Source organism: Nomascus leucogenys, chromosome 4 (assembly GCF_006542625.1).
Source record: "Nomascus leucogenys isolate Asia chromosome 4, Asia_NLE_v1, whole genome shotgun sequence".
NCBI lineage: Eukaryota > Metazoa > Chordata > Mammalia > Primates > Hylobatidae > Nomascus > Nomascus leucogenys.
The window spans coordinates 111257994-111284913 of record NC_044384.1 but is presented as its reverse complement, the minus strand read 5'-3'; the positions used below and the strand labels follow the sequence as shown (position 1 = coordinate 111284913).

The 26920-nt window shown below is 41.3% G+C and overlaps 1 protein-coding gene across 5 annotated transcripts in view; it reads left to right on the top strand.

Annotated features, from left to right (window-relative positions):
* Positions 1-26920, top strand: part of MYRIP (myosin VIIA and Rab interacting protein) — a 460077-nt gene that overhangs the window by 393025 nt on the left and 40132 nt on the right. For 3 of the 5 annotated variants that reach the window (XM_030812079.1, XM_030812078.1, XM_030812082.1), the window contains one exon: positions 6386-6625. In XM_030812079.1, the coding sequence (XP_030667939.1) occupies positions 6386-6625 (240 nt within the window). Of the gene's footprint in view, positions 1-6385; positions 6626-12203; positions 12267-26920 lie in introns of all 5 variants that reach the window. The other 2 variants (XM_030812077.1, XM_030812080.1) reach the window with 1 other exon arrangement.

The window sequence follows — 26920 nt, the reverse complement described above, 5'->3', positions numbered from 1 at the left end:
TTTATATTTTTATATGAATATATTTAATATATATTTTATATATTTTATGTATAAATATATATTTATATATTTATATATTTTATATATAGTTTAGTTTATATATTTTATATATAAATATATATTATATATTTATATATAATATATATATTTTATATATTATATATAATATATATATTTTATATATTTATATATAATATATATATTTTATATATTATATATAATATATATTTTATTATATATTATATATTGCATATATAATATATAAATATATAAACATTATATAATATATATTTATATAATATATAAATATATACATATTATATAATACATATTTATATATTATATAATATATATAATTATATATAATATAAATTATATATAAATACATATAATGTAATATTTATATATATAATTTATATATATATAATTTATATATATATATATAATTTATATATATATATATATATTTTTTTTTTTTTTTTTTTTTTTTTTGAGAGTCTCACTCTGTCGCCCAGGCTGGTGTGCAGTGGTATGATCTCAGCTCACTTCAACCTCCATCTCCTCGGTTCAAGTGAGCACATCCGGCTAATTTTTGTATTTTTAGTAGAGAGGGGGTTTTGCCATTTTGGCCAGGCTGGCCTCAAACTCCTGACCTCAATGATCCACCCGCCTCAGCCTCGCAAAGTGCTGGGATTACAGGCATGAGCCACCACTCCTGGCCACACACTACATTTAAGTGTTCAAGGAAGAGGCAACTTTTTGTTCCTTAGTAACTGCCTTAAACTTCCCCATTAGCCTCCCCATTCTGACTAGCTAGGAATGTAAATCAACCAATTCAAAGAAAACTTGGACTCTTGTGATTTAAATTATTTTCCTTTTTCTTTCCAGTTAAACCTGCCTTTCCTAGGTAAATAATCAGTCCTCCAAACCCTCCACTTTCTCTGCCTTCGATGTCTTCGAGAGCATATTGGGGAGCTTGTAGGGTCCTCATGGTTGCGGGGCATCTTAGAGCTAGATGGTGTCCTCTGGGTCCTTGCAGGACTCTGCAGTGATGGGGACCCTGCTCCTCAGGTCATTTCTCTGCCTCACTGGCATCTGCTGCCAATGTTCTAAGACCTGGGAATCTGGTCTGTTCCCTGTCCTGCTCCATCAGAAGCCAGCAGCCCTTCCATGGGCGCCAGAGTGGTTCTCACACATGTCAGCTACCTGGCCCTGGCTGTCCAATCCCACGACAGCTACTTTATTACAATGTCACCAGCCATCTTCCATGACCCTGCTTCTGGGTGCCCTCTATGCCACACAGGTGCCAGGAGGGACCCTGGAGCCCCCCTTCGGCCTCCCTTGGAAGCCCCTTATCAGGGGTAATTGCACTCTGATTCTGCTGCCCCATATCATCATGAGGTAGGGGGTGAGAGGTCATAGGCATCCTGCAAGGCTGCTTCTCTCTGGATTTCAATAGAAGGAGAAGTGAAATTCGGCTTTTGAACAGATTCATCTCTAGAAACCCTCTGTCCATGTTCACAAAATCTGTCTTTTGAGCCTTTTGTTACCCTAAACAGCTAATGGAGTGAACTGATCAATGATCAGTTCTGGATCTACAGTCACCTTTCCTGGGGTAAAATGCTTATGGTTTAGCCTAAGAAAATGAAGACACAAGGCCGGGCGCGGTGGCTCACGCTTGTAATCCCAGCACTTTGGGAGGCCAAGACGGGCGGATCACGAGGTCAGGAGATCGAGACCACGGTGAAACCCCGTCTCTACTAAAAATACAAAAAAATTAGCCGGGCGTGGTGGCGGGCGCCTGTAGTCTCAGCTACTCGGAGAGGCTGAGGCAGGAGAATGGCGTGAACCCGGGAGGCGGAGCTTGCAGTGAGCCGAGATTGCACCACTGCACTCCAGCCTGGGTGACAGAGCGAGACTCCGTCTCAAAAAAAAAAAAAAAAAGAAAATGAAGACACAAGGGAATGCAGTTTTAATGGGAAATGAAAAGCACTGCTTTCTTGTTTTCAAAATAATGTCCCATTACACGTACAAATACCGATTTATAAGGTGGGGAGTCTGAGACACCACCCCAGTGGGCAAGCAACCCTGATTTTCAGATTACTTAAAATGTTTTGTACCCAGATACAGACATTGCTCATAGTTATCCCGCTTGCCCATAAGGAATTTCATTATTTCCCACTGCCCCCCACCCTCCCTGCAAAAGCTCCTCAGGATTCTCCCCTGAGTTCATAATCTTCTCTGTGATCTGCTTATGTCCCTCACTGTCCAACACGGTGAGTATGTTTGGTGTTTCCGTGAAGTTGTTGTGATAATCGGGGTCCCTTTGAAGTAGAAGAGCATTTTTTTTTGGCTGAAGACTCAGCAGCACCCTTATTTTCTCTAAATTCTGGTTCCCAACTGGCTTTAAACACAAACCTCCTCACTGCTCCTTTCTCTGAATTCAACTGTAAGCTCCCCATTTCCTGTTCAATCAACATGTACCCATCTATTGTTGTCTTACTAGGAAGTAGGTTTATTCTTATCAGTATTTCTTAGCCTTTTGGAGGCATGGACCCCTGTGAAAATCTAATGAAAACTAGTAATGCTCATCCTAGAAAAGTGTGCATGCGTACCAAAGTTTGTGAACAATATCAGGGGTCCACAGAGGCCCATCCATGGACTCCATATCAGCCAAGATCCCAACTTAGCATTTATTGTCTCAGCTATCATGAAAATTAAAATCAGCTCATGGGGGGAAATATGTGTGAGTTTATAACATAGGGCAGGGATTGCTTAACCTTTTGCAGGCTAAAAATACCTATTTTTATCTGGAGATGTAAATATTTGTTAATCTACTTGATGAATATTATATGGCCAAATAATACTGTTATTTTTGAAGTTCTTGTGGCTTTTAATAATGATGCTTCCAGTTATGCTTATGGTATCTCATCTGGGCATCAGATCTGTGTGCATACGATTTGTCTTTCTGTGAACTCAAGAACCATCACTTAGCATTATGATTCTTGCTGCTCCAATAAAACTTGAGGTATGTCTTGATAATCTTTAGGATTCCATTCTTTAAGATTTGCTCAGTTATCTATTCTAATTCCCCTTTCTGACAATATCCACCTCAACCAACCAGATAAGGGCCCTTCCTCTGAGTCTCATCAAACCCTTACATGTGGCTATTCTGTTCCCCAGTGTGTTACAATTGTCTGGTTCAATGTTCCTCTCTCCACCACACCGTCAACTCCAGTAGGGCAGGAACAGTGTCACTCCCACCTTTGAGCCCCAGTAAAGCACAGTGCTTAGCACATAGTAGGTGCTCAACACGTGTTTGCTGGATGTAGACTGAATCACATAATTTCTTGTGATAAATGGACATGAAATGTGGACAAATCATGTTAAGCAGGTTTCATCTTTTGAGTTAACTATTTTAGCCTTGTAAATTAGTCTTTCATGGTCTATATATTCAAGCAATAATTAGGCCAAAGCTTAATATTAATAAAAGTAAACTAGAGTTAAGATGAATTGACAGTTCCATGTATAGAGATGAAAAGAGAAGGTCACCATGGGTGAGTTTGTAACCAGTTGCTGACTTCCTGGCTAATTTAGTGCATATTACAACAGTAGCAGAAAATCTATTTGATAATTAAAGCCCTATTCCTTAGACTGGTGTTTAACCCTCTGCAGACCGACCCAGGCCTGATTTTTCCATACCACCTGGCTCCCCATGCTCTCCACTTCTGAACCTTATCCCTCTAACTATGCAAGCAGCTTCATGCACCCTGGGTCCTATTGGTCCTGCTGCTTCTACATCAAGAATGCCTGTCCCATGGCGACGTATTAAAATGTTCCTCTTATTTTGAGAACCTGCTCAGAGGTCATTCTTCCTGTGGACCACCTCCACATCCCAGGCAAAGGAATTCCCCTTTCTCAAGCATGCTAGGAGCACAGGTTACTTCACATGTGTCCCTCATCACTGATTTTCACTCGGGACCAGAAAAAAAAAGTCACTTCCAATAGATGTTTTTCTCTTAATTATTCAGTGATATTTTTCATTTCTATGTCATCTGTTTTCTTCTAATCACCTTTGGATAGACATCTCCCTTTAGAATTTATCCAATTACAAACTGTCTCAAGTAAAATTGATACACAAACGAAGTATGAAAGAACGTGTCACATATCTTTTTAAAAAACAAGATACCCAGATTATTGCTGCAAAATGTTGTGTGATGAAGTCCTTCCTGCTGAATGAGTAACTGGATGAAAAGACCATACTTCTTTTCTATCCTTATTAATATTGTTGATAATATTTACTCATCAATTCTTGAGCTTGAGAAAATTCACCTAGGACACTGTCATCTGAAGACTCTCAGTCTGAGATTTCAATAATATAACCAATTTCACCATTATTGTTAGAATCTAGAGACCTGCTGTCCTCTTTGAATTCATCTTCTGAGTCATCTAATGATTGTGAAATGTTGTTCTCTGTCAGTTTTTGGAATTTTCAATTGTATGCAGTGAAAGCTAAAAGCAGATTCAAAATAGTGATGATTTATGTCACTATTGAATCATCCTTCTAGGCAATTTCATTATTCTATTTATTTTTTCAATTTTTCTAGCATAATTGGGAATAATTGGTGAGGGTGAGTAATGATGAAAAATAATTCCCTGGATGATGAAATAGCAAAATGTTTCAAAAGATAGAAAAAATACGATCACAAAGATCCCGTTATGTATCTTAGATTTATAAAAAGTCCAGTGAACCCATATGGTAATTGTAACGAGTTATATTTTATTTAAAAAATAAGTAAATTCTCTTCTTGTTCTTCAGAAGCCCTCTAAGAGAATAAAAGTTATAAAATATCAAACCCTACAAATAGATAAAACAACTCCAAGAGGAAACTCAAAAAGTAAAATTGGGTACAGTGACCCCAATTGTATGCCACATTATATACATATGAACACTTCAACACACATCTGTCTAATTGAAGGCCAAGAATAGAGTAAGAGTCATACTCTCTATGTCTTTCTGGAGTTCCCCAGGCCTGGTAAAGGGTTTACTCACAGAAGGAGTTTAGGAGATATTCAGCAAGTGGAGGGTTGGAGCAGGAGATATAATTATTAAGGGAATGTCAAACAATATTCCTTACATATGTGCAAGGTCCTTGCGCCATCTCAAAATTTTCGCCCTTTGCCTAGAATATTGTTCTTCCCTCTCTCCCTTTTAGCTGGGTGACTGTTAACTTTGAATCTCAACTCAAGAGTCCCTTCTGCAGGGAAGCTTTCCCTAATCCTCAACCCCTCCCATCAAGTGCTTATTTATGGGCTGTGAGAATCCCTTCCCTTCCCCACATCCCAGCCACAAACATCATCTTCTCTGTACTGAACCACCATGAAAAGTTAGTACCCATTAGCCAATACCTCTTCCTCTCCATTCCCACCCTATTGGTTACTGGTTACAAAAATACAGTTAGATAGAAGGAATGAGTTCTAATGTTAGATAGCACAGTAGGAGAACTGTAGTTAACATAATTTATTGTTTATTTGGGCCGGGCATGGTGGCATGTGTCTGTAGTCCCAGCTACTTGGAAGGCTAAGGCAAGGAGAAACGCTTGAGCCTAGGAGCTCTGGGCTGTAATGTGCTGTGCTGGTTGGGTGTCCGCACTAAGTTTGGCATCAATATGGTGACCTCCCGGGAGTGGGAGACCACCAGATTGCCTGAGGAGGGGTGAACTAGCCCAGATTGGAAACAAAGCAGCTCCAAGCTCCCATGCTAATCAGTGATGGGATTATGTCTGTGAATAGCTACTGCACTCCAGCCTGGGCAACACAATGAGACCCTGTCTCTAAAAATAATAATTTATTGTATATTTGGAATGTTCTCAACACAAAGAAATGACAAATGTTTGAGGTGATGGATGTCTTAATTATCCTGATTTGATCATTACATAATGTAGGCATGTATCAGATATCACATGTATCCCATAAATACGTACAATTATTAGGTATCAATTTTTAAAAGTTAATATGGAACGTTTTAGTGCGTCTCCTTCATTACAGGGCTGGCCCAGGCAAGGGCTGGTCAGGTTCTCCAAGCATCCTTTGCACCAGCACAGTGCTGCCCATGATGAGAGCGCAGAGAGTAGTCTGTGAATGAAAAAAAAATGAATTCAAACACTTTTCTGAGTAAAGAGGCTTACCTTCTCAAATTCATGCATTTGAGAAAGTAAAGGTAAAAACTAAAAGTCCATCTGAAGAGACAGCAGACCAGGTAAGAAAGCTGTTACTTTCCTAGACTATATGTTCCTATGTTCCTTTACTCAGGGGTTATTGGGAATAAGAAGCAACATGGCTGTAGCAGAGGGCTCCTCATCTCATGATTCTGGCTTTCATTTAGGTGTCAGATGACTTATCAGAGACAGACATCAGCAATGAGGCTCGGGACCCCCGGACTCTCACAGACACCACAGAGGAGAAACGGAGAAACAGGCTGTACGAGTTAGCAATGAAAATGAGTGAAAAGGAGACTTCTTCAGGGGAGGATCAGGAGTCTGAGCCCAAGACAGAATCTGAGAACCAGAAGGAAAGTCTGTCCTCTGAAGACAACAGCCAGAGCGTCCAGGAAGAGCTAAAGAAGGTAAGGGCTGTGAAGCCACCTGCAGACAGCTCATGCTTCTGCAATGGGGTATTGGAGAAAGATTCTATATTGGTGCAGAGGGGTGCTGGGTCCCCAAAGAGCTCTCTCTAAAATGCCCATCCCTGTGCATTTAGGAGAGCCTAAGAGAACCCTTCTTAACTTGCACTAGGGGGAACAATCAGTAAAACAGTATCATGGAAGTTTCCCAAGAACTTTTGCCTTCCACTATCTTTCATCAAGACAGCCCCTTGGCTTTGAGTCTATGATTTAGTGCCCCTTATCCCTCTCACTGGTAAAAATCAGTATTATTTCCTGCTCCACCCTCTCCCTGAGGAATTTTGCCCATGGATTCAGGTCATCTAGCCAACCCCTCTTTTAATCATTGATGAAGCTCTGCTCCATGCTATGGAGCCTTTGTGTTCAAAGTGGCCTTCTGGATTGTTTCTCTCTGCAGTTTTCAGATTTTGGTTTGTTTGTTTGTCTTAGCCTTGGAATCCTTTTTCAAACAGTCTTTATATGGGAATCCCAGTGTTTCACACAGAAAAAAATTATTCCTATCTTAGGGTACCCAAAGCCCTAACCACTTGATTTTCAGATCCACACTCTTCCTCCCCTTTTCCTACCCCCTGTAGGCCCCTGAGTTCCAAAGGACACAGTTGGAAAACCACAGAAGATAAACTCAACCTCTGGCATAAAAGAATCCCATACTCCCTCCCCGTAGTCAGTGCTCTGCCCACTGTCCTCCAGCATTGGGGTTTCCTCTACAGCTTCTCAAAGCACATTTATGCTAGACTTGCCACTTTAGAGTCAGAATATCCCTGCCAGCCTCCAATGGAAGGGAACACACTAATATTTGTTGAGTGTCTCCTCTGTGTCTCCTCTGTGCATGTGCCTGTACACATGTTCATTAGGTCCTTAAATAACCCTTTGAAATAGAAGCAGCCCATTTTTGCAGAAGAGGAAACCGAAGCTGGGTCACTGAGGTCCTTACCCAAGGCTCACAACTAGTAAGTTTCAGAGCTAAGGCTGCATCACAAACCTGCTTGGCCTTAAATCACAGGCCCCTTCCTTTACAATGAGCCAAAGATTCTATTTTATCTTCAGAGTGATGATTCTGTTAGAGAAAAACCTCCCAGGTGTTTTCTCTGTCCCAAGTATATACTGTGTAAACTAAGAAGTTGCTGGTAATGCACATGCATGGGTGAAGGAGCTGCCTTCATCTGCCCAGCAGCCGAGCTGGGGTCCTGTGGAGGAAGAAGTGAAGACCATTACCCAGGGCTGAGCCCCTGAACCCTCCAACACCTCAGACTCTGTATTTCACTTTTCCCATCCCACCCTCCATAACCATAAATCTTTCCCCGGCTTGTCTGTGAGTTGGAGAGGGGAGCTTAGTCTCCATGAGGAGCCCCTCATTGGGATATGGACTCCAACCTATTGCAGATGGTAAGGGCTCTGATCCTCTCTGTTACTTGAACTGATGCTGCATTACGGTCAGATTTGTACGCTGGAGCTTAGAGCCAGATGGTAACTGGAGAACATCGCATTCTTTGTTACAATGGCTCTATCTCCTACTGGCTTTGCTGCCTGATGGTCCCAAGGCCTAAAAACTCTCGCTGTACCAGTGGCATGCCAGGCTGTGAGTCATGCAACCTCACCCTTCATCATTCTGCAAGGAGCAACCTCCTGGAGGCACAGCCACCAATGTACGCTATTCTCCCCTGGGCAGAATGTCAGTAGAGAAAGGAGGAGCTACTGGGGGGACTTCCTGGGGACTTGGACAAGCGCCCCCCATCCTGCCCCTGCCCTAATTAGGTAGGAAATTAAGAGAGTTGGCATTATTCAGATTCCTGAATGTGTCAGCTTTTCAAAATTCAAGTCTTGCCTTCCTAGTCTTCCATGAGTCAGTGAATTAAATATGCAAACATATTCTTTTGCATGTAAAAGTCCATACAGCCATATATATATGTGTATTTATATGTGTATATATATACATATAGAGAGAGAGAGACAGCCATATAAGCGATATATATATATATATAGTTTCCCCATCAGGCAGGTACTACTGTAGTTAAAGAAAAACAGAAATATAGGGTTAAGTATTGAATATTATTTAAAAACAGGGAAGTGTTGAGATACATTTTAGGATTAGACTGAGTTTGAAGCATAACCAGCCAGGCGCAGTGGCTCATGCCCATAATCCCAGCACTTTGGGAGGCCAAGGCAGGCAGATCGCTTGAGCCTAGGAGTTTCAGACCAGCCTGGGCAACATGGCAAAAACCCATCTCTACTAAAAATACAAAAAATTAGCCAGGCTTGGTGGCGTTCACCTGTAGTCTCAGCTATGTAAGAGGCTGAGGTGGGAGGATCACTTGAGCCCAGGAGGTTGAGGCTCATCACTGGACTCCAGCCTGGGTGACAGAGTGAGACCCTGTCTCAAAAAATATATAAGTAAATAAAAACAAAAAAAATTAGCCGAGCATGGTGGCTCATGTCTGTGGTCCCAGCTACTCGAGAGGCTGAGATGACTTGAGGTTGAGGAGGTTGAGGCTGCAGTGAGCCATGATTGCACCACAGCACTCCAGCCTGGGCAATGACAGAGTGAGACCCTGTCTCAAAAATAAATAAATAAATGGAGAAAGAAAAACAAAACCATGCAGTTTGCAAACTCTGTGGCATTGGTTAATGGCTTAACTCACTGCTACTACTTAGAATCTGATGATTCATTTCTTGCCTGCTTACTCTACCTCACCTCCTAACTGGTCTCCTGACCCTCCAGGCCCTTCTTGGCCCTTCCAATTCTTTCTCCACTCAGTGGCCAGGCTGCCCTACAGTTCGTGCACTTGCTCACAGCCTGTCAACAGGCTCATGTCTGTCTTGCTTTTTAATTGATCCCTAGGACCCAGTCCAGGTTTTCACTGTTGATTGAATAAACACATCTTGGCCTCATTTGTAAAATGGGGATAATCATAACCCCTTATAGGGTTGTGAGGAATGAATTATGTAGTGTAGGATTTAGCACATAGCAGGAGCCTAGAAAATCTTAATTATTGTAGCTTTAGGAAAATAAGCTTCACTGTCATGAAATAACATCCATCTGCTGGTACTGAAGGAACAGCTTAGTGCTGATCCCCATCAACACTTGCAATGTCATGCTGTGGGTCTGTAACTACATTTGGTGCTCCTTGATGCTATGCAGAGTGTAAGTGTGGAAATCACTACATCAGACACCTAGGTTACCATCTTCAGGATCAGAGTTAACTGTGATGTCCCCATGACCCCAAACCACTAGTCTGAGCAATACACACACACACGCAGACACACACACACTCTTTGGGGAGTAGATCTAGGGTATTGTGACTATTCCAGAAGCTGCCACTGCCCCACCCTTGTTTCTTAACCATGGTAGTGCACACTAGCCCAAAGTCCAACTACCTGAGGACCTTCTCTGAGTAGCAGGAGCTCCTCTTCCTACACAGAAGACCAGCTAGAAGTGCCAGAGAAATACCACTCCCAGGAGCGGAAGTGAAGCGCTAACTAGTGACTGATGGGAAGGGTGTAAATATCCCAGTCCCTTTGCTTCAGTTGGGATGGTGACTCTGAGGCTTCAGCCATGCACTGACTGCCTCAGCTGGAGGCACCCACAGTGATAAACTACTTCATAAACTACTTGATAAGGCAGTCTTCTCTACTGACTGTCTTCCCTTTCCTGTCCCACTTCCCCACTCCTCTGCCACTGTTTCCTGGGACTGCCTCCCACATAAGCCATGTACACCCCAATTTTTGTCTCAGGGTCATCTTCTGGGGGAACCCAGACTAAGACAAACAGAAGAAAAGTGTCATCTCCAAATCGCAAATACTTACTTTGGTATTGTGAATAAGCAGTGAGGAAGTCTAACCACCAAATTGGCTACTGATAGGCCTTATCTCACCAAAAGGAGGCTTGCCTCACACAGAGGGGGAGCTCAGCCAGGGCTTCCATCACTGTCCCTGCTGTTTGGGAGCCAAAGAAGAGGAATGTGCGTGCATATGCCCGTAGACACAGTGACATCAGTGGCAGCTCAGTGTCCTCAGTATAACATCCGATCTAATTGGAGCTACAGAATCCTGTCCAGCAGCAGAAGAACCATTTTAGAAACATACTTTCTCCTGATGTGATTCAAACCTTTGCTGTATGCAAACATATCCCTACAGTTGGATTAAATGTCTTCCTTTGGCTGGATGCTGGGGCCCAGCGATTACTTAAGGATGAGCACTGCAACCTGAATTTAACCAGCTGAAGAACAAGCTTGGGGCCAGATCAAAACTTCTTGGGAACTGGATTACCGAAAGGTCATGTTTCTTCTTTAAGTAATAACTTGGTTCCACAAGACCTCAGCGGTCAGCCTTCCAAACCACGTGGTCCTCAAAGCCTGGGAATGAGCATTCGTTTCTCCCCAACCAATGAACAGCCATGCCAATGGCAGTAGCCATGCCCATGGTTCTGGAAGAAAGTCCTGGCTAAAGTGGTTCTTTTTGCCTCTAGGGACACAGCTGCTGCCCTCCTAAAGAGGGATGCAAAGGAGGACTAAGGACTCCTGGCCTGAGTTTGGAGACTACATCAGGGGCCAAGTCTCCCCTAAACCCCCTAATTTTTCCAGGCCTGGGGCAGCAGTCCCCAAGGTCCCTTCTGGCTCCAAAACTCCAAAGTTGTAGATATGCGATAGAATAAATAGGTTTTTGCTTCTTAAGTATCATTTACAATACTGTAGATGAAAAAAGATGTCCTATGTGTCAATCTTTTGGAACATGAGCATTTATTAAAGGCCTAGATTAGGAAAATCTTGCACTATAGTCTAATTTGTACATCTAGTGTCCTTAAAACATTTTTATTGAGTCTTTGTTTATTAATTATCACAAGTAACTGAGCCATTGTGCTTTATTTTCACAAGGGAGTCAATAACCAGCAGACATCTCTGCTGGGATTCAAACTGACTCTATAGTTTCACTTTAAAGAGTGAAGCTACATTTATAGTTTCATAGAATAATTTTCATTTTTTTCAATTTTGAAAAAATTGAATTGTATTTATCATTTCATAGAATAATTTTCATTTTTTTAAGTACTGAGACTTCTCTAAACTAATAAACGTCTTTCTCCCCCAAACAAGAGAATAATTTGTGCATCTTCTGATGGCTGTCCCCCAATTACTAAAGCCAAGCCACATGGAAGCACAATCCTTGTCAATGGTGAAGGAAGTAGATTTATTGACTGCTGTCTGAGAAAACCCAGAGACTTGGGTTTCTCAAGTTTAATGTGCTTGTGAAAAAAATTTAGTTGATGCCATGGTGTTAACATAAAATCAAGTATCGTTGTCCATATATGTCTGACGTTCATAAAATAACCATTCATATGAGGCTACAGCACCCCACAATCCAGGGAGCATTTTATTTCAGAAGAGTGCCTCATCGTCACTTGCTGCTAGAGTGAATATAGTATTAGATACTGACTTATAACTTCCAAACTACACTGATTTCAATAGGCCTTATGCCTATTGAAGAATTAACACCTCTTTCCCAACTTTCTATTTAACTGCTGCCCTAGGAAAAAAGAGAAGCTTTAGCTGTCCACTCAGAGCTACAGCTCTTATCCACAGTGCTTGAACAGGTGAGGAGGTTTTATTTCACTCATGCTCATCTGCACCCTTCATTCCCACAACTGTGTCCTGTGTAAGGGCCTGCTAGGCCAGGAAGGTAGAGTTCTAGGTTCTCTTTTGGATCTTCAAAAGAGAGAAGCAGAATATCTTTCTCTCTAGGCAAAGATGGACTGGGAAAGATTGCCCAGAACTCCAGTGCAGACATATCTTCAAGCCTCTAAAATGCAGGCATTACCTGGAAGGCCAGGATAAGGATATCACCCCAGCCACAGCAGTAGAATGAGATGCTGGACAGAAATGGTTTGAAGAAAGAAAGGCAGAATTACTCCAAAAGGTTTTAAGTAGAAAGACCTGGCAAGCAAGGCACTGGTTCAGAACTCTCACCCCACGGAAGCCCAAAAGTAAGAAACTCTGGGGAAAGGGAAGAGGAAGCAAAGATACTGTGAATCTGAAGCTGTGTAGAATAAGCAAGATTGTGCTCTTGGAAAACATCTCTGGGTAGAAAATATAAAAACTAAAGAAGGAAAAACATGTATACCAGTTTCTCCTATAAACAGAAATGCAAAAATCCTAAAGAAAATACTAGCAAACTAAATTCCACAACATTAAGAGATTCACATAGCATAACTCATATATTTTATTCCAAGAATGCAAAATAAAGGGAACAGCAGGAAACCCCACTGTTATACTCATTTAGTAAGTACTATTTTTTAAAAGCACATCATAATCTCAACTGATGCCAAAATGTCTTTGGAAACATTCAACACATATTCCATTGGGGGAGAAAAACCCTCTCAGTGTAATAGAAAGATAATTCAGTAACATCATGAAGAAAATCCACTTTAAAGCACCAGAAGCCCTGGATTTTTCTTGATGAGAGCTCATTTTAAATATCAAAACCATCATGAACATCACATTTTACTACTGATCAAAGAAACACATGACAAAGAGATGAATTTGTAAATGCTTTTACATAAATGTGTATTTTGTTAATCAAATAGCACGCACATACATGTAAAAAATAATGTGTGTGGCTTTAAGTTGTTTTAAATTACAGACGAATATTTGTAGTTATTTAGCAAATATGTATTGTTGCTAAAGAAGTAAATGAGAAAAATTGACTCTAGAAGATTTACAAAACCTGAACAGACCACAGAAGAAATTGACAAAGTGGTCAAGGAATTATTTCTCAGAAAGAAGCTAGTCTCAGTTATCTTTGAAAATAAAATCCATCAAATGTTCATGGTGCTAATTACCTTCATACTAATAAAACTGTTCTTGAGCAATCAAAAAAATGGAAAACATCCCAGTTCATTTTGTTGAATTAAAGCCTCTGAATCTCACACACAAAAAATCACACACCACCAAAAATTTACAAATTAATTCACGAGTGAATAAACATTCAAAAATTCTCAACATATTAGCAAATTGCTTCTAACTATGAATTAAAGTAATAATTTATGATAGCCAGACAGGATGTAGTCTAAAAATGTAATAATGTTAATTTTAGGATATCTATTAACATTTTTGTTATATTTACAGGCTAAAGGGAGAAAAACATTATTTTATTAAATTCTTAGCTTGATGTTTGACATAGTAGGAAATTCATAAATACTGAATGAAGAATGAATTCCAAACTAACAGCTGATAAAGTTGAACAACCATTTCTGATAAAGTAGGAAGATAAAAACTCAACAGCAGTGACTGGTAGCCTTTTGGGGATTGCAGACCTTTTTATGAATTTGATGAACATTGTGAACCCACTCTCCATAAAGCATAAAAAAAATGAAATTGATTTTCATCGAATTGGAAAGTCACAGACTGCATGAAGCCCATCCATAAACCCCAAGTTTAAAAATTACTACTAAATGACAGAAAACAAAGATGTCTTCTGCTACTTTTATGATTCAACATTGGTCTGGCATTCTCTCCAGTGCAATAAGAAATAAAAATTACCAATATTAGATAGCAGAAAACAAAACTATGATGACTTTAGATTTCTGAGTTAAGATAATAAAATCAACTGAAAAGATTATTAGAAAAAGTTTGGCAGTTTTAGAAATTTAGTTATTAGAAATAACTAGTTATTAGAAATTTAGTTATTAATTATTCTAATAATTTAAATTTAGTTATTAGTTATAATTAATTTAAATTTAGTTAGTTATTCTAATAACTTATTAACTAATAAGTTATTAGAAATAACTTATTTAGTTATTAGAAATAAGTTTTAGCCTATCACAAAAGAGAATACATAAGCAAAAATTTCATATATACAGCAATAATCTCTCAGAAAATATAAAGAAAAAATTCTATTTGCAATAGCAGCAAAAGTACACACAGCGCTGAACATACACTTGGCATATAACCCAACAATTCTACTCCTAAGTGTTACCAAAGAGAAATAAAGACCTATGTCCACACACACAGTCACACACACAAAACATTCATGATCACCAAAAACTGGAAACAACCCAATTGTCCACCAGCTCACCAGCTGGTGAACGAGTATAAGTGCACCAATGTCAATGAATCTTAACAGCATTATGCTGAGAGAAAAAAAGACTCAAAAGTTTACGTATTTCCCACTTACATGACATTCTGGAGAAGGCAAAACTATAGTGACAAAACACATATCAGTGGTTGCAAGAAAATGGGGTGAGGGGAAGGTTGATATAAAGAGACATAAGGGTATTTTTTGGTCTGATGGAAATACTCTCTATCTTGATTTGGTGGTAGCTACACAACTGCATGCTTTTGTCAAAATTCATAGAACTATATGCCTTTAAAGGCTGAATTTTACTGTAATGTACATACACACATACACATTTACATATATATATATACATACATAGTGCCCTTGAATAACTTAACTACAAATGTATGAAACTCATCTGAATAAAATTAACCAGTTTTGCTAGGAGACATAAAGACTGAATAAGTGCGGAAACATATTCTGTGTATAGATGGGAAAACTTCACACTTTTATAGAAGTTAGTTTTCCCCAAATTAATATATACATTTAACAGATTTCCACTCATCTTAATGAGATTTTTTGCAAACTTGATGAAGTTATTCTAAAGTTCATCTGGAAGAATAAGTGCATAAAATATAGCCAAGAAAACTCCAGCTGTAATTATAGCAGTGGTGCTAACACTGGAATAAGCAAACAGATTAATGAAACACAATAGAAAATACAGAAATTTAATATGACATGACAATGGTACATTTAATATCAAAGAAAGATTCTTTAAGGAATATTAGATTAACAAATTATGTAGCACACATTGGTTAATCACTTGAGAAAAAACTAAATTAGATTCATACGTCATACTACATACAAGAATAAATTCTCAAGGGGCAGGAGTTTAAAAAGTTAAGTAAAAGAAGCTACACAATTACTAGAATAAATTATAGATGAATATTTTGTAACATTAGGACAAGAAAGGCCAGAAACCTTAAAAGCCTGAAATATATGATTGTGTAAGTATTAAGAACTTATGTTAATCAAAACCATAAAATTAAAAGGAAAAGAATAGTTAAGAGGACATAGTGCTTAAATATATAATGGGTGAAGAATTAAGATTTTATAACTCTGTATTAGTTCATTCTCACACTGCTATAAAGAAATACCTTAGACTGGATAATTTATAAAGAAAAGAGGTTTAATTGGCTCACAGTTCTGCAGGCTGTACAGGAAGCATGGCTGAAGAGGCCTCAGGAAACTTACAATCATGGCAGAAGGCAAAGGGGAAGCAGGCATGTCTTACATGGCTGGAGCAGGAGGAAGAGAGTGAGGGAGGAGGTGCCACACACTTTTAAACAATCAGATCTCAAGACAACTCACTCACTATCATGAGAACAGCACCAAAGGGGAAATCTGCTCCCATGATCCAATCACTTTCCACCAGGCCCCACCTCCAATATTGGGGATTACAATTTGACATGAGATTTGGGCAGGGACACAGACCCAAACCATATCAAACTCCAGTAGATATAGGGTAATGTACATAAGCAGGCAAGTCACCAAAAAAAAAAAGAAAAGAAAATGTAAATGGCCAATAAGCATATGAAACGATATTCAACTTTAATTGTATTACAATTTTTATTTAATATAACACCTTGCCCAGAACTTGCCATATGGTTAGCACATTCATTTTTTTTAATTCAACAAATGTTTATTGAGTGTCTCAATGTGCCTGGCACTATTGAAGTACAGAGAAAATGGCCATGAACAAGGCAGAGTTTATCATTTGCTCAATCAGTAAGGATGCAAATTAAATTAATGAGATGCCACTTTTGCCTAATAATTGGATGGTTAAAAAGAAGGATAATTGGCTCACTTTTCTAATCCCAACACTTTAGGAGGCCAAGGCAAGCATATCGCTTGGGCCCAGGTGTTTGAGACCAGCTTGGGTGATGTAGGAAGACCCCTCTCTACAAAAAAATACAAAAATTAGCCAGCCATAGTGGTGAGCCCCTGTGGTCCCAGCTACTCCAGAGGCTAAGGTGGGAGGATCACTTAAGCTCGGGAAATGGAGGTTGCAGAGAGCCGATATTGTGCCACTGCACTCCACCTTGGGTGACACAGTGAGACTCTGTATCAAGAAACAAAAAGAATGACATTTAGTGTTGGTAAGAGTTTGGGAAAACAGGCAGTCTGCCACCATAAAATAGTGGGAGCACATATTAGAATTTGATAACTTGGTAATCCAGAGGAATTGAAGTGTGCATACCCTTCAATCTGGCAATTGTACTTTTAATTATCCAAAGAAAAACCTGGAGAAGCAGCCAGGGGTATATTACAATGTAGTTCATCAAGCATTGTGTTTTTATTGTAGGGAAACGACAACCTGAATGCCCAACAATAAGGGATTCTTGGAGATATGGGGAGATGGGGTTCAGATAACAGATGGGGCATAGGCATTGGAACAGCAAAGATAGATTGGTCCAGATACAAGTGATACAGGGCAGGTGAGCCCCAAAATTAGGGCTTAACCCAAGAGGGTTCTTGGCTTTGCCCAGGAAAGAATTCAAGGGTGAGTGGAGGATGCTAAATAGAAACTATAATTGAAGTGGCAGTGTATAGCAGCAGCAGAGGTACTGCTCCTTACACAGCAGGGCTACCCCATAGGCAGTGTGCCCAGAGCAGCAGCTCAGAGGCACTTCTGGAGTCGTATTTACGTAAATATAGTAATTATACTTTTAATTACATGTAAGTTAAGGGGCAGTTTATGAAGAAATTTATAAGATGAAGGTGGCAACTTGTCAGGTTGTTGCTATGAAAAGGGGTGGTAACCTCTGGGTGTTGCCGTGGCAGTGGTAAACTGACATAGCACACTGGTGGGGTGTCTTATGGAAAGCTGCTTCTATCCTGGCCCTGTTTTAACTAGTCCTCAATTTGGTCCAGTGTCTAAGCCCAGCCTCCAGAGTTGAGTCTCACCTCCTACCTCACAATTAAGTGGGTAAATTTCATGTCAGGAAGTTAAGGAGATTTTGTTTTATGTTCCATATGTTTATTACCTCTCTGTCCCCCTACCCCCCACCTCTCTCCCCATCTGTCTTTCTGAGGCAAATGTGTCTTCTGAAAGTGAGGGGATAGTGGAATTGGAGGTTCAACATTGTAGAGAGGGTTTAAAATAGCTACTGCATCAAATGCAAAAACAATGTGGAGAAATACTGGAATTCCCAGGCAGCACTGAAAGCATAGATAAGGTCAGATCATGAACATTTACCTGATGTATAAAGAACCTGTACAAGAATATAGCAATCTTGAACACAGTTAAATGCAAAATAAAAAATCCATTTTATTCAAAGAAAATATTCCTACCAGATCTATTCATAAATCTACATCATTTGGCATAATTACACAGTATGGTTCAAGTGGTTCTGAAATTTACGGTGGAACTTCCCATTTCAGAAGTTTGTAGCTTAGCCATTAATCTTCCCTGAACTAAAATCTACATATGAATTTCAAACCATTGAGGGGATGGGGCATAGAATGGAAACTAACTCCATCCATAATAAGAGCAAAAAATGTGAAGTTAAAACTTTAAAAGTCAAAACTGCAGATCTCCAAGAAATCTAGCAGTTCACTGGAAGAAAGATGGTGTAAAGATGAATTCTTCCAAAATTAGGTTAGAGGTTTAATGCAATGCAAATCAAAATCTGAACCAGACATCTTTTAACTTTTCAAAAAGAGTCTAAAAATCAAAACCATCTGATAGAATAAATAGTCAAAAATAGTTTAGAAATGTTTAGAAAAAATAAAAGAGGCGTGAAGAGGATCCATTTATTAAGATATTACTCATATGTTTTAAAGGTACAGTAATTAAATTTGTGAGCTACTAATACAAGATGTAACAGAATAGTCCAGAAGAACAGCCTAAAATATATTAAATTTAACTCACCATTAATCTCGCGATTCCCACTCACTTTCCACACTAGGTCAAAAAAAGACAGCTTTTTAATAAATGGTGTTTGGACAATTGTTAGCTTGTTCTTTTGGGAGGGGGAATAGGGATGTAAGAAAAGACAGGTTCTTAATTTTCACCCCAATGAAGGTATGAATGGACCCTCCAGCAATAGATAAGAGACAATATTTAAAAGGAGACAGAGAGATGTTGAACTTCTCTTGTGAGAGGTGGTAGCCCAAGCTCTGGAGTTTGAATCCCTGCTCATTCCCCACTTCTTCAACAATTATTGAGCTGTTCAAGGAGGTGCAATGCAGTATGGATAAGAGAAAAAAGCTCCATGAGCTCGTGGAACTTACCTTCTGTTGGAGGAGACAGTGGTAAACATGTAGACACATGAAGGGGAAGATGCACAATAGTGATAAGTGCTAAGAAGATGACGTAGGGCAGAGGGCAGAGTCCTGGATAGTCATGAACTCTCTGACCAAGGGTCTTGAACTGAGACCCAAATGGCAAGCAGGAAAAAGATCTAAAGGAAGGGCTTTCCAGGCAGAGGAACACATGCAAGTCCCTAAGGTGGAGATGACCTTGACAAGTCCAAGGGACAGATAGAGCCAAGGTGGCTGGAGCAATGTGGCCAAGGGAAAAGTGGCAAGAGAGGTGAGGGCAGGGGCTAGAGCAAGCAGAGCCAGGTGGGCCATGCAGAAAGCTTCAGTTTATATTCTGGTGAGGTAGAAAGCACCTGGAAAGGTTGAAGTGGACAAGTGACAAGCAGGACCTTACATTATGAAGATCACCCCGGCTGCCATGTACCACCTTCTTTCCAAGCAAATGTGGAAAGTGATTTCAGGTCTCACTGGACTTCTTCAGAGCCAAGCACATGCCCTGATTACCACCAGTCATTAGAAATGTTTCCAATCAATATTAGGAACTATTGTCTGAGGAACAGTCAGTATAAAAAAGCAAAAAAAAAAAAAAAAAAAAAGATCAATGGCTATGATTACCTCTTAGGCCAAGAAAGGAACTCCTCCTGCCTGCTTTACACCTGCCAGAGTAGGTTTGGTCAAAGGTGAGGGCCCCATTTCCCTGCTTTATTTCCCTTGCCAGGCTCTGATATGGCCAACATCAGACAATAGTAGGTACCATCAAAGAAGAACAAGAAAATGACCTCAGGGAAACATAGAGATCATTGGAACTAAACTACAAATAATATACTTTTAAAATTTATTTTTTAGTCACCATGAAAAAAGGAAAATATTTCTTTTATAGATGGCCTTGGCCATCAAGACCTGGATGACTTAAGAACCCAAACCTTCCTAGAGGTCAGTTCTCCTCTAATCTCTGTTATGTGTAAATGTTTCAGTGCATTACATATGCTAATTTATTAAGTTCATGTTCCAATTTCTTTCCACAGTTCTGTGCCACCCTCTTGCATCAAGTCACTCTTCAGGGACATGAGTCTGTTCATGGAGAATGTATTTTGACGGGTTTTAGCGGCATTGCCGGAGTGCCTTATGTTTCATGAGAACTGAAATATATTAGCATTGAATTTTTCTAGCAGATTCCTGTCAAATATTTAGGACATATGGAGTTTCTTTCTTACCATTGAAAAGGAGAAAAATACATGAAATCAAGGCATTTGGACAAAGTTTCTTGCTTGCTCTGGTAGTTTGATGGAAGCATTTCATAAAGCCAAGACAGCATCTGTAATACGAGACAGAGGAGTGATGAGCAGACTGGGAGTCTGGATTCCACTTGGAACAGGTTTTCTTATAGAGCACATCCTTTCTCACTTGTGGTCATTGGCAGCTCAGTTCTAGGTGGGCTCTGGAAGCCTTAGAATGGGCACTTGTGCTGGACAGATCTCCAGCTCTGTGGTGTGGCCTGGTCTTTGGCTTTCCAAATCAATGCACTTATTCTGGTTGGTGTCAGTTGGTAGAGGCTGCAGAATGACCTGAGGACTCGCTGTCGTTAGACCCCTCTCTTCCTGATCTGTTGTTCACTGGTCTGATTGTGCACTCAGATTCTGTTTCACCATCACTTCCCACAGTCCACTGGGTCCAGGAAATTATGCACATGGAAGAAGTGCTGGTGTGACAAGTGGGGAGGAGCATGGGTTTGGGAAACCACCATCCGGGCTCAAGTCCTAGCTCTGCATCTTCTTCACTGAGCCACAGTTTCCTTGTCTCTAAAGATGGGATTAAAATATCAACCATGTCAGGTTGCTGTCAGAGTTGAATAAAATAATGAGAAGCCTAGAGTCAACCTGGCACAGGATGGACCCACATTAACTATGAGGTGCTTCCCTCCTTGCTTCTTCTCTTCCCTCCCCAAAGAGTCTCTCGGGAGCAACATTTAGCACGGGGAGAAGGCATGGCCACATACTTATTTTATGCAACTTGAACTGCTAAAAGGTCTTTCACCTCTCCCTGTAATTTCTCTCTTTACCCCTTTGTGCTCAAACATGTCTTTAGATGACCCCTGTTAACGTTTCCTGTTACCTGGATGTCCACTGTCCCTAATAGTTCCCCCTAAGGAACATTCGTAAGTCACACTGCTGAAAGGAGGACTGGAGGGCCCCATACTGTCACCAACTTCTTGATTGTACTACAGCCAATTATGAAGATTATATGTAGCCCTTCAGCCCTCCCCTCAGGAAACTTGACACCAAAAATAATGAATTTAAAAAGAAAAACTGAACAAATGACTCAGGTGCTATTCCACTTGGGCATTTGGTAATCACCCACTTTCATGATGTGTGAGAAAAGGAGCTCTGAAATGTTATATTTTTCTTTATTTCAATAACCTAGTGAACCCTTCCTTCCCTCCTGGTATTTAAATCTTTAATGCATCAGTTTCTTCCAGATCACCCAGCTGGAAAACACAGCAGCACCTTACCAGCTCCCTCTTCTTCACTGCAGCCACCATGTTCTCTCAGCTGTTTCCAGAATATTGCACCTTATATGCTTTTATCTCTACTATGGCTGCCCCACCTCAGGTCCTTGTGACCTTTGATTGGAGCTGCAGTTACTCTTTCCTACACTTACTTTCTGCCTCCAGTTCTCTCCAGCCCTCAATCTGTTCTTCATGTGGCAGTCAGAATTACCTTTCTGAAGCACAGGTCTCTCCTGCCAGCATGTTAAAAGCCTCGGCTTTAAAACCAGGCAGACCCAAATACAAATCCCGGCTGCTTCAAGGAAAACCTCGTCACCTCTCTTAAGCCTCACTTCCTCGTCTATCAGATGGAGTGATCATAGTATCTTCATCCTAGGGTGGTGAGGAGAGTTAAATGAGGCAAGGCAAATGATGCACTTATCCCAGAGCCTGGCACACAGCGCTCAGTGAGTTACTGTTAACAGCAGCAGCAAGAACCTGCAGTGGCACCTCGTTGCCAGCAGTACAAACCCCAGACTCCTGAGGCTGGCATTCGGGGCACTGTAAGACCTCCTCCCTGCCTCCCTTTTCCTACCTGTCTCCCACAGCCTGCCCTGGGCTGCAGTGCCATTGACTCAGCAGCTTTCTTGTGCTTCCAAACCTTACCCCAAAGTAATGTGCTAGCAGGACCCGGTTGTTGCCTCTGCAGGTCCGCAGCCTGTTGCTCACAGTGCAGGACAGATCTTACCTTCTGCTACCTGCTGTTGTCTCCTGACTGCTTCCCCCTCTGCTCTCTGAGGGTAGGGACCATGGATTACTTGTTTCTGCATCCCCTGCAGGGCCCAATGCAGTGCCTTGGCATACAGTGGATGCTTCCAGAAGGAATTAAATTAGTGATGGGAGGGAATCATTGATGACGTTTGAGGGCCTGGTTTTTTCAGGGTCCCCTCGAGGCCATGACATACCTTGTTTTCATTGCATATCAGTGTGTATGGTTCGGTCTGCTCCCAGTAAAGGGAAAACAACAGAATGAAAAACCGGGAAACAACAGAATGATGGAAATGAACATCTCTCTCCTCTCTCTCTCTCTCTCTCTCTCTCTCTCTCTCTCTCTCCCCCCCCCCCCGTCTCTCCCTCCCTGTGTGTGTGTGTGTGCGCCAGTGTTAGACTGCTTACTCTGATGTCTTGGACTATTCTGTATTCTGATATTATTACTCCCTTTTTGGTGGTATGATCCCATCTTTATGAAATTGTAGTGGTAGGCAATAATAGATTATAGTGGCTTTTTTCTTTTTAAAATATTATTTGGCAAAAGAAAAAACAAGAAACAAAGAGCAGCAAAATTTAACCTTTTGGAATAATGGTAAAAGGCACCCTTTGAAATATGAAATAGTCAAAGAAAAATGTTTCAAGACTGCGGTACATAATGAGAGGCAGCTAAACCACCAGGCACTCACCAGCAGTGTGCCCACCTCCAGCCAGGAAGTGAGCCTGCAGAGCAGGTGGGAGGTGCTTGAGGAGAGGCACACAACTCTGGACCCAGACACTGGGTGGACACCTGACACATGCCTTATAATTTAATCTTCTTGAAAGCTTCTTGAGCTAGATCTTATATCCATTTTACAATGGAGGTGCATAGGGGTTAAGTATTTGCCCAAAGTCACACAGACAATGTAAGCCGAATTTCCCTGGCCTTATGGGCCTGTATGTGCAAATGAGGAGGTTTCATTAGGATCAGTCCACAGTAGGAGACCACAGCACCCCCGATTGTCTCCCTCTGTTATTTTGGGGAGTCTTGGAGGAGGGATCTGCCATGTATTCATGAACAGCCCTCTTGGAGGTGCCCACTCAGGGCCCCCATGGATGTCTGGAGCTGACAGAGCCCTGAAGGACAGACCTCAGCAGGCCGCAGCTGCCCAGCCACCATGGGAGCCGAGTCCTGCCCAGGTGCCTTTTCACAGAGGGGCTCCAGATCAGCGAGACAAGGACCACTGTGTGGCTTTGCTGGGACCAGGCACTTGTGCATTTATGGGCCCTTTCCTCCATAAAACATATTTAAAAATAATATTTTACAACTGTATTGGTATAAATATACTAATATTATATATTAAAACATGTTCCTGGTGCAAAGATTCATTTTTTTCTTATAATTTTAAAAGAAATTAAAATATTTTCATGGGCCCCTAAAGGAATGATGGGCCCTAGCCCAGGTGCCTGCTATCCCTAAAGGGTAAGGAGGCCCTTCACAAGACCCTAAAGTGGCAGTCCCCTCGCCACTGCCCCTGTTTCTTGGCTGACCATGAACCTGGATCATACTGTATGCTTCCCTATCTCTCTAAAGTGTGAGTACCAGTGTCCCTTCAGCTTCTGCCTGTTTTGCCTTTTTGCTCTTGTTCTTGTTATAGGTGTCAGAACAGCCCCTGAGGTGGAGCTAGGAAAATCTCTCTTCTGCTCCAGGCACATGTACACATCCTTTCATCCTCAAAGCCTTTCTGCCCACCTTATATTATATCAAGACTTATATCACACACAGGCCAGCTCATCACACACAGCCAGAAGCTGACTTTCTGAACCCAGCTGAGACAGACACACAGACACACATGCTCCAGGGTCAAGCTGGGGCTGGAATCCCCCCTCTTTAATTCCAAAGTGGTCTCTCTCCACGAAGCCAGACATCCGATTATTAGAACACACTCTTGCTGCTCACACATTCACAAGAGTAAGATATTCTGGTAAAGAGCATTCCTGATTATTCCAGCTTGAAATGAATTTGCAATTTTCTGTGCAACACAAAGCTTAGAAATGAATGACGACACTGGGAAAATCTCAGGAGAATTTACAAAGATTGCTAACGAGCAGATATAGCTACTGTTCAGAATGAAAATATTTTCTCCTTTAGAATTCTACAGGCTCAGCTCTCCCCTGGCAACACCTTGCATTCTCCATGTCTTTGAAAAACAGTTGATAGGGAAGAGTACATAGAGTAGAAATTTGTTTATAGCAACACATTTTTATATGGAGAAAAAGCATATAAACACAAGACAGAGAGATTGCTAAGGTAAAATGAATTTGGGTCCTGAGACGAAAAAAAAATACAAGTCTTACTCTGCGTACAGTCCCTAGAGGAAAGAAACAATACAGTTGAGATGAATTGCGCAGGGCACGAGTTGGTCATCTTTATTGGGACGACTGAAATGGCTACTGAGGCAGGGCTGCAACCTTGGCATGGTAAATGACTGTCATAAAGGCCTGCTTCAGCACTGTGTCATTTGTGAGTTGGGCTGGGAGCCTGCCTTCACGGAGGTTGACAGTAGTTTTGCTACCTCGTTAATGAGCAATTGAGGAAACTCCATCTCAGGCTGAGAGGAGTCAGATCTTACCTTCCTGTTCCTCTGTCCTCGTGGCTCCGTGGTGGGCTTGCAACACCAGTGTGCTTCTCCTCACCTTCTGTGCCCCAAGTGGTGGACTGTTTCAGCTCTGGTGGTTGTGAAGCTGACGTTATAGATTTGGTGTTCTGCATGGGGCTGTGACACAGACTGAACCCTAGAAGTGGACACTTGGGCTCTCAGAGGTGAGCATCAGTCAGCAGGATACCAAGAGCATGGCTACCTCAGAGCACAGATACACATCCTATGGTGGGTGAACAGCTCAAAGTTCAACACATGTTACCTGCACTAAGGCATATTGGCATACACTTGGCATTTTAAAAAAAGAGAATTGTGCATGTATCTGGCACCTAATAAATGTGTTATTTAATTTGTATTTCTTTGCTCACTAGAAGGTTGAATTTTGTTACATGGGCTTACCAGCCATTTTCATTCCATCATCTGGGTCCCTTAGCTGCAAGTGTCTTGAGACTCACCTTCCTGTTCTGCAAAGCCTCCTATTGTGTCAGCTGACTCTCTCCATGCTTTCACTTCTCCCTCATTTGCTACCATAAAACCCATATTTGATTTCCCTTATGATTAATATCTGGAGAAAGTCAGCTACCACAATGGCATGCTCTGTCTGGGCTCTCAACTCGTGCTTTGTACCATTCATCTGATCCCTCTGGGGCTGTAAGCAATAGAAATAGGTAGGATCCTTTAGCTTTTCATTGCTCCCACACACAGGGCTCCCCATCAGCCACCTCTGAATCTCCACCAGCTTTTCATCTGATAAAACCCCCATCCAGTGCTAAATATAAGTTTTTTAACATAGTTTTAGGAGGTGCTTTTCACTTTTCTCTAGACTGGACAGGGAACAGGACATTTACATTACAAGTCAGTGTTAGCCCTGTAGGAAAGCTGATCTTTCACTGACCAGTGAGCACAGTAAGGAACAGGGAGGTTAGGTGCCCTGCCCCTGTCATATAGCTATTGAAATCCAAGTTATCTCAGCTTCCAGTAGGTGCATGGTCCACACCCATCCCTAGGTCCAAGCAAACAGCCCATTCCTAAGGAACAGACAAGAAACACTTGATTCCCTACAGGTAGGAAATTGCTGTGGATTCCAGTTTGCCTTTCCCAGTGAAAAGCAAAATGGGGACACCAACCAATGAAGAGATCTTGTCCAGTTTTCACATAATTTTTGTTCAGTCACTTCTTTTTTTTTTTTTTTGAGATGGAATTTTGCTCTTGTTGCCCAGGCTGGAGTGCAATGGCGGGTCTCAGCTCACTGCAACCTCCACTTCCCAGGTTCAAGCAATTCTTCTGCTGCAGCCACCTAAGTAGCTGGGATTACACGTGCCCGCCGCCACACCTGGCTAATTTTTGCATTTTTAGTAGAGACAGGGTTTCACCATGTTGGCCAGGCTGGTCTCAAACTCCTGACCTCAGGTGATCCACCCGCCTTGGCCTCCCAAAGTGCTGGGATTACAGGCATGAGCCACCATGCCCGGTCCGTTCAGTCACTTCTGCCAGCTGGAAGCTGGTTCCCTTCTGAAATGGTCCGGGTCTTTAAGCAGATCTCAGGTGTTCCAGGTGAAGCTGTGGTGCTCTCCTCAGACCAGCTGCCTGGGACTCCTCACTCTGACTTAAGGGAAAATGCAAATGCCTTCAGGGGCCAAGACAGTAAGTCAACGTGACAAGTGGATGGGGTAGGGCCAAAGGCATGCTTGAGGGCAGGAACTACATCCCTCTTGTTCACTGCTTTATCCCAGCACCTGGAACAGAGCTGGCACACCATAGGGTCCCAATAAAAATGTAGATTGAACCGTGGGGAGTGTAGAGAACTGGGAAGTGCATATCTCACAGGAGGTATTCTAGGCCAAAAAGCATGGGTAATATTTGCCTTTGAGCTTGCAACTCTCATGACTGAATAAACAAGGCTGTTTACAGATGGAATAAAACAATGATGGTCAAACAGTATTGATGGCCAACTTACCCTTTTGATTGTATGTT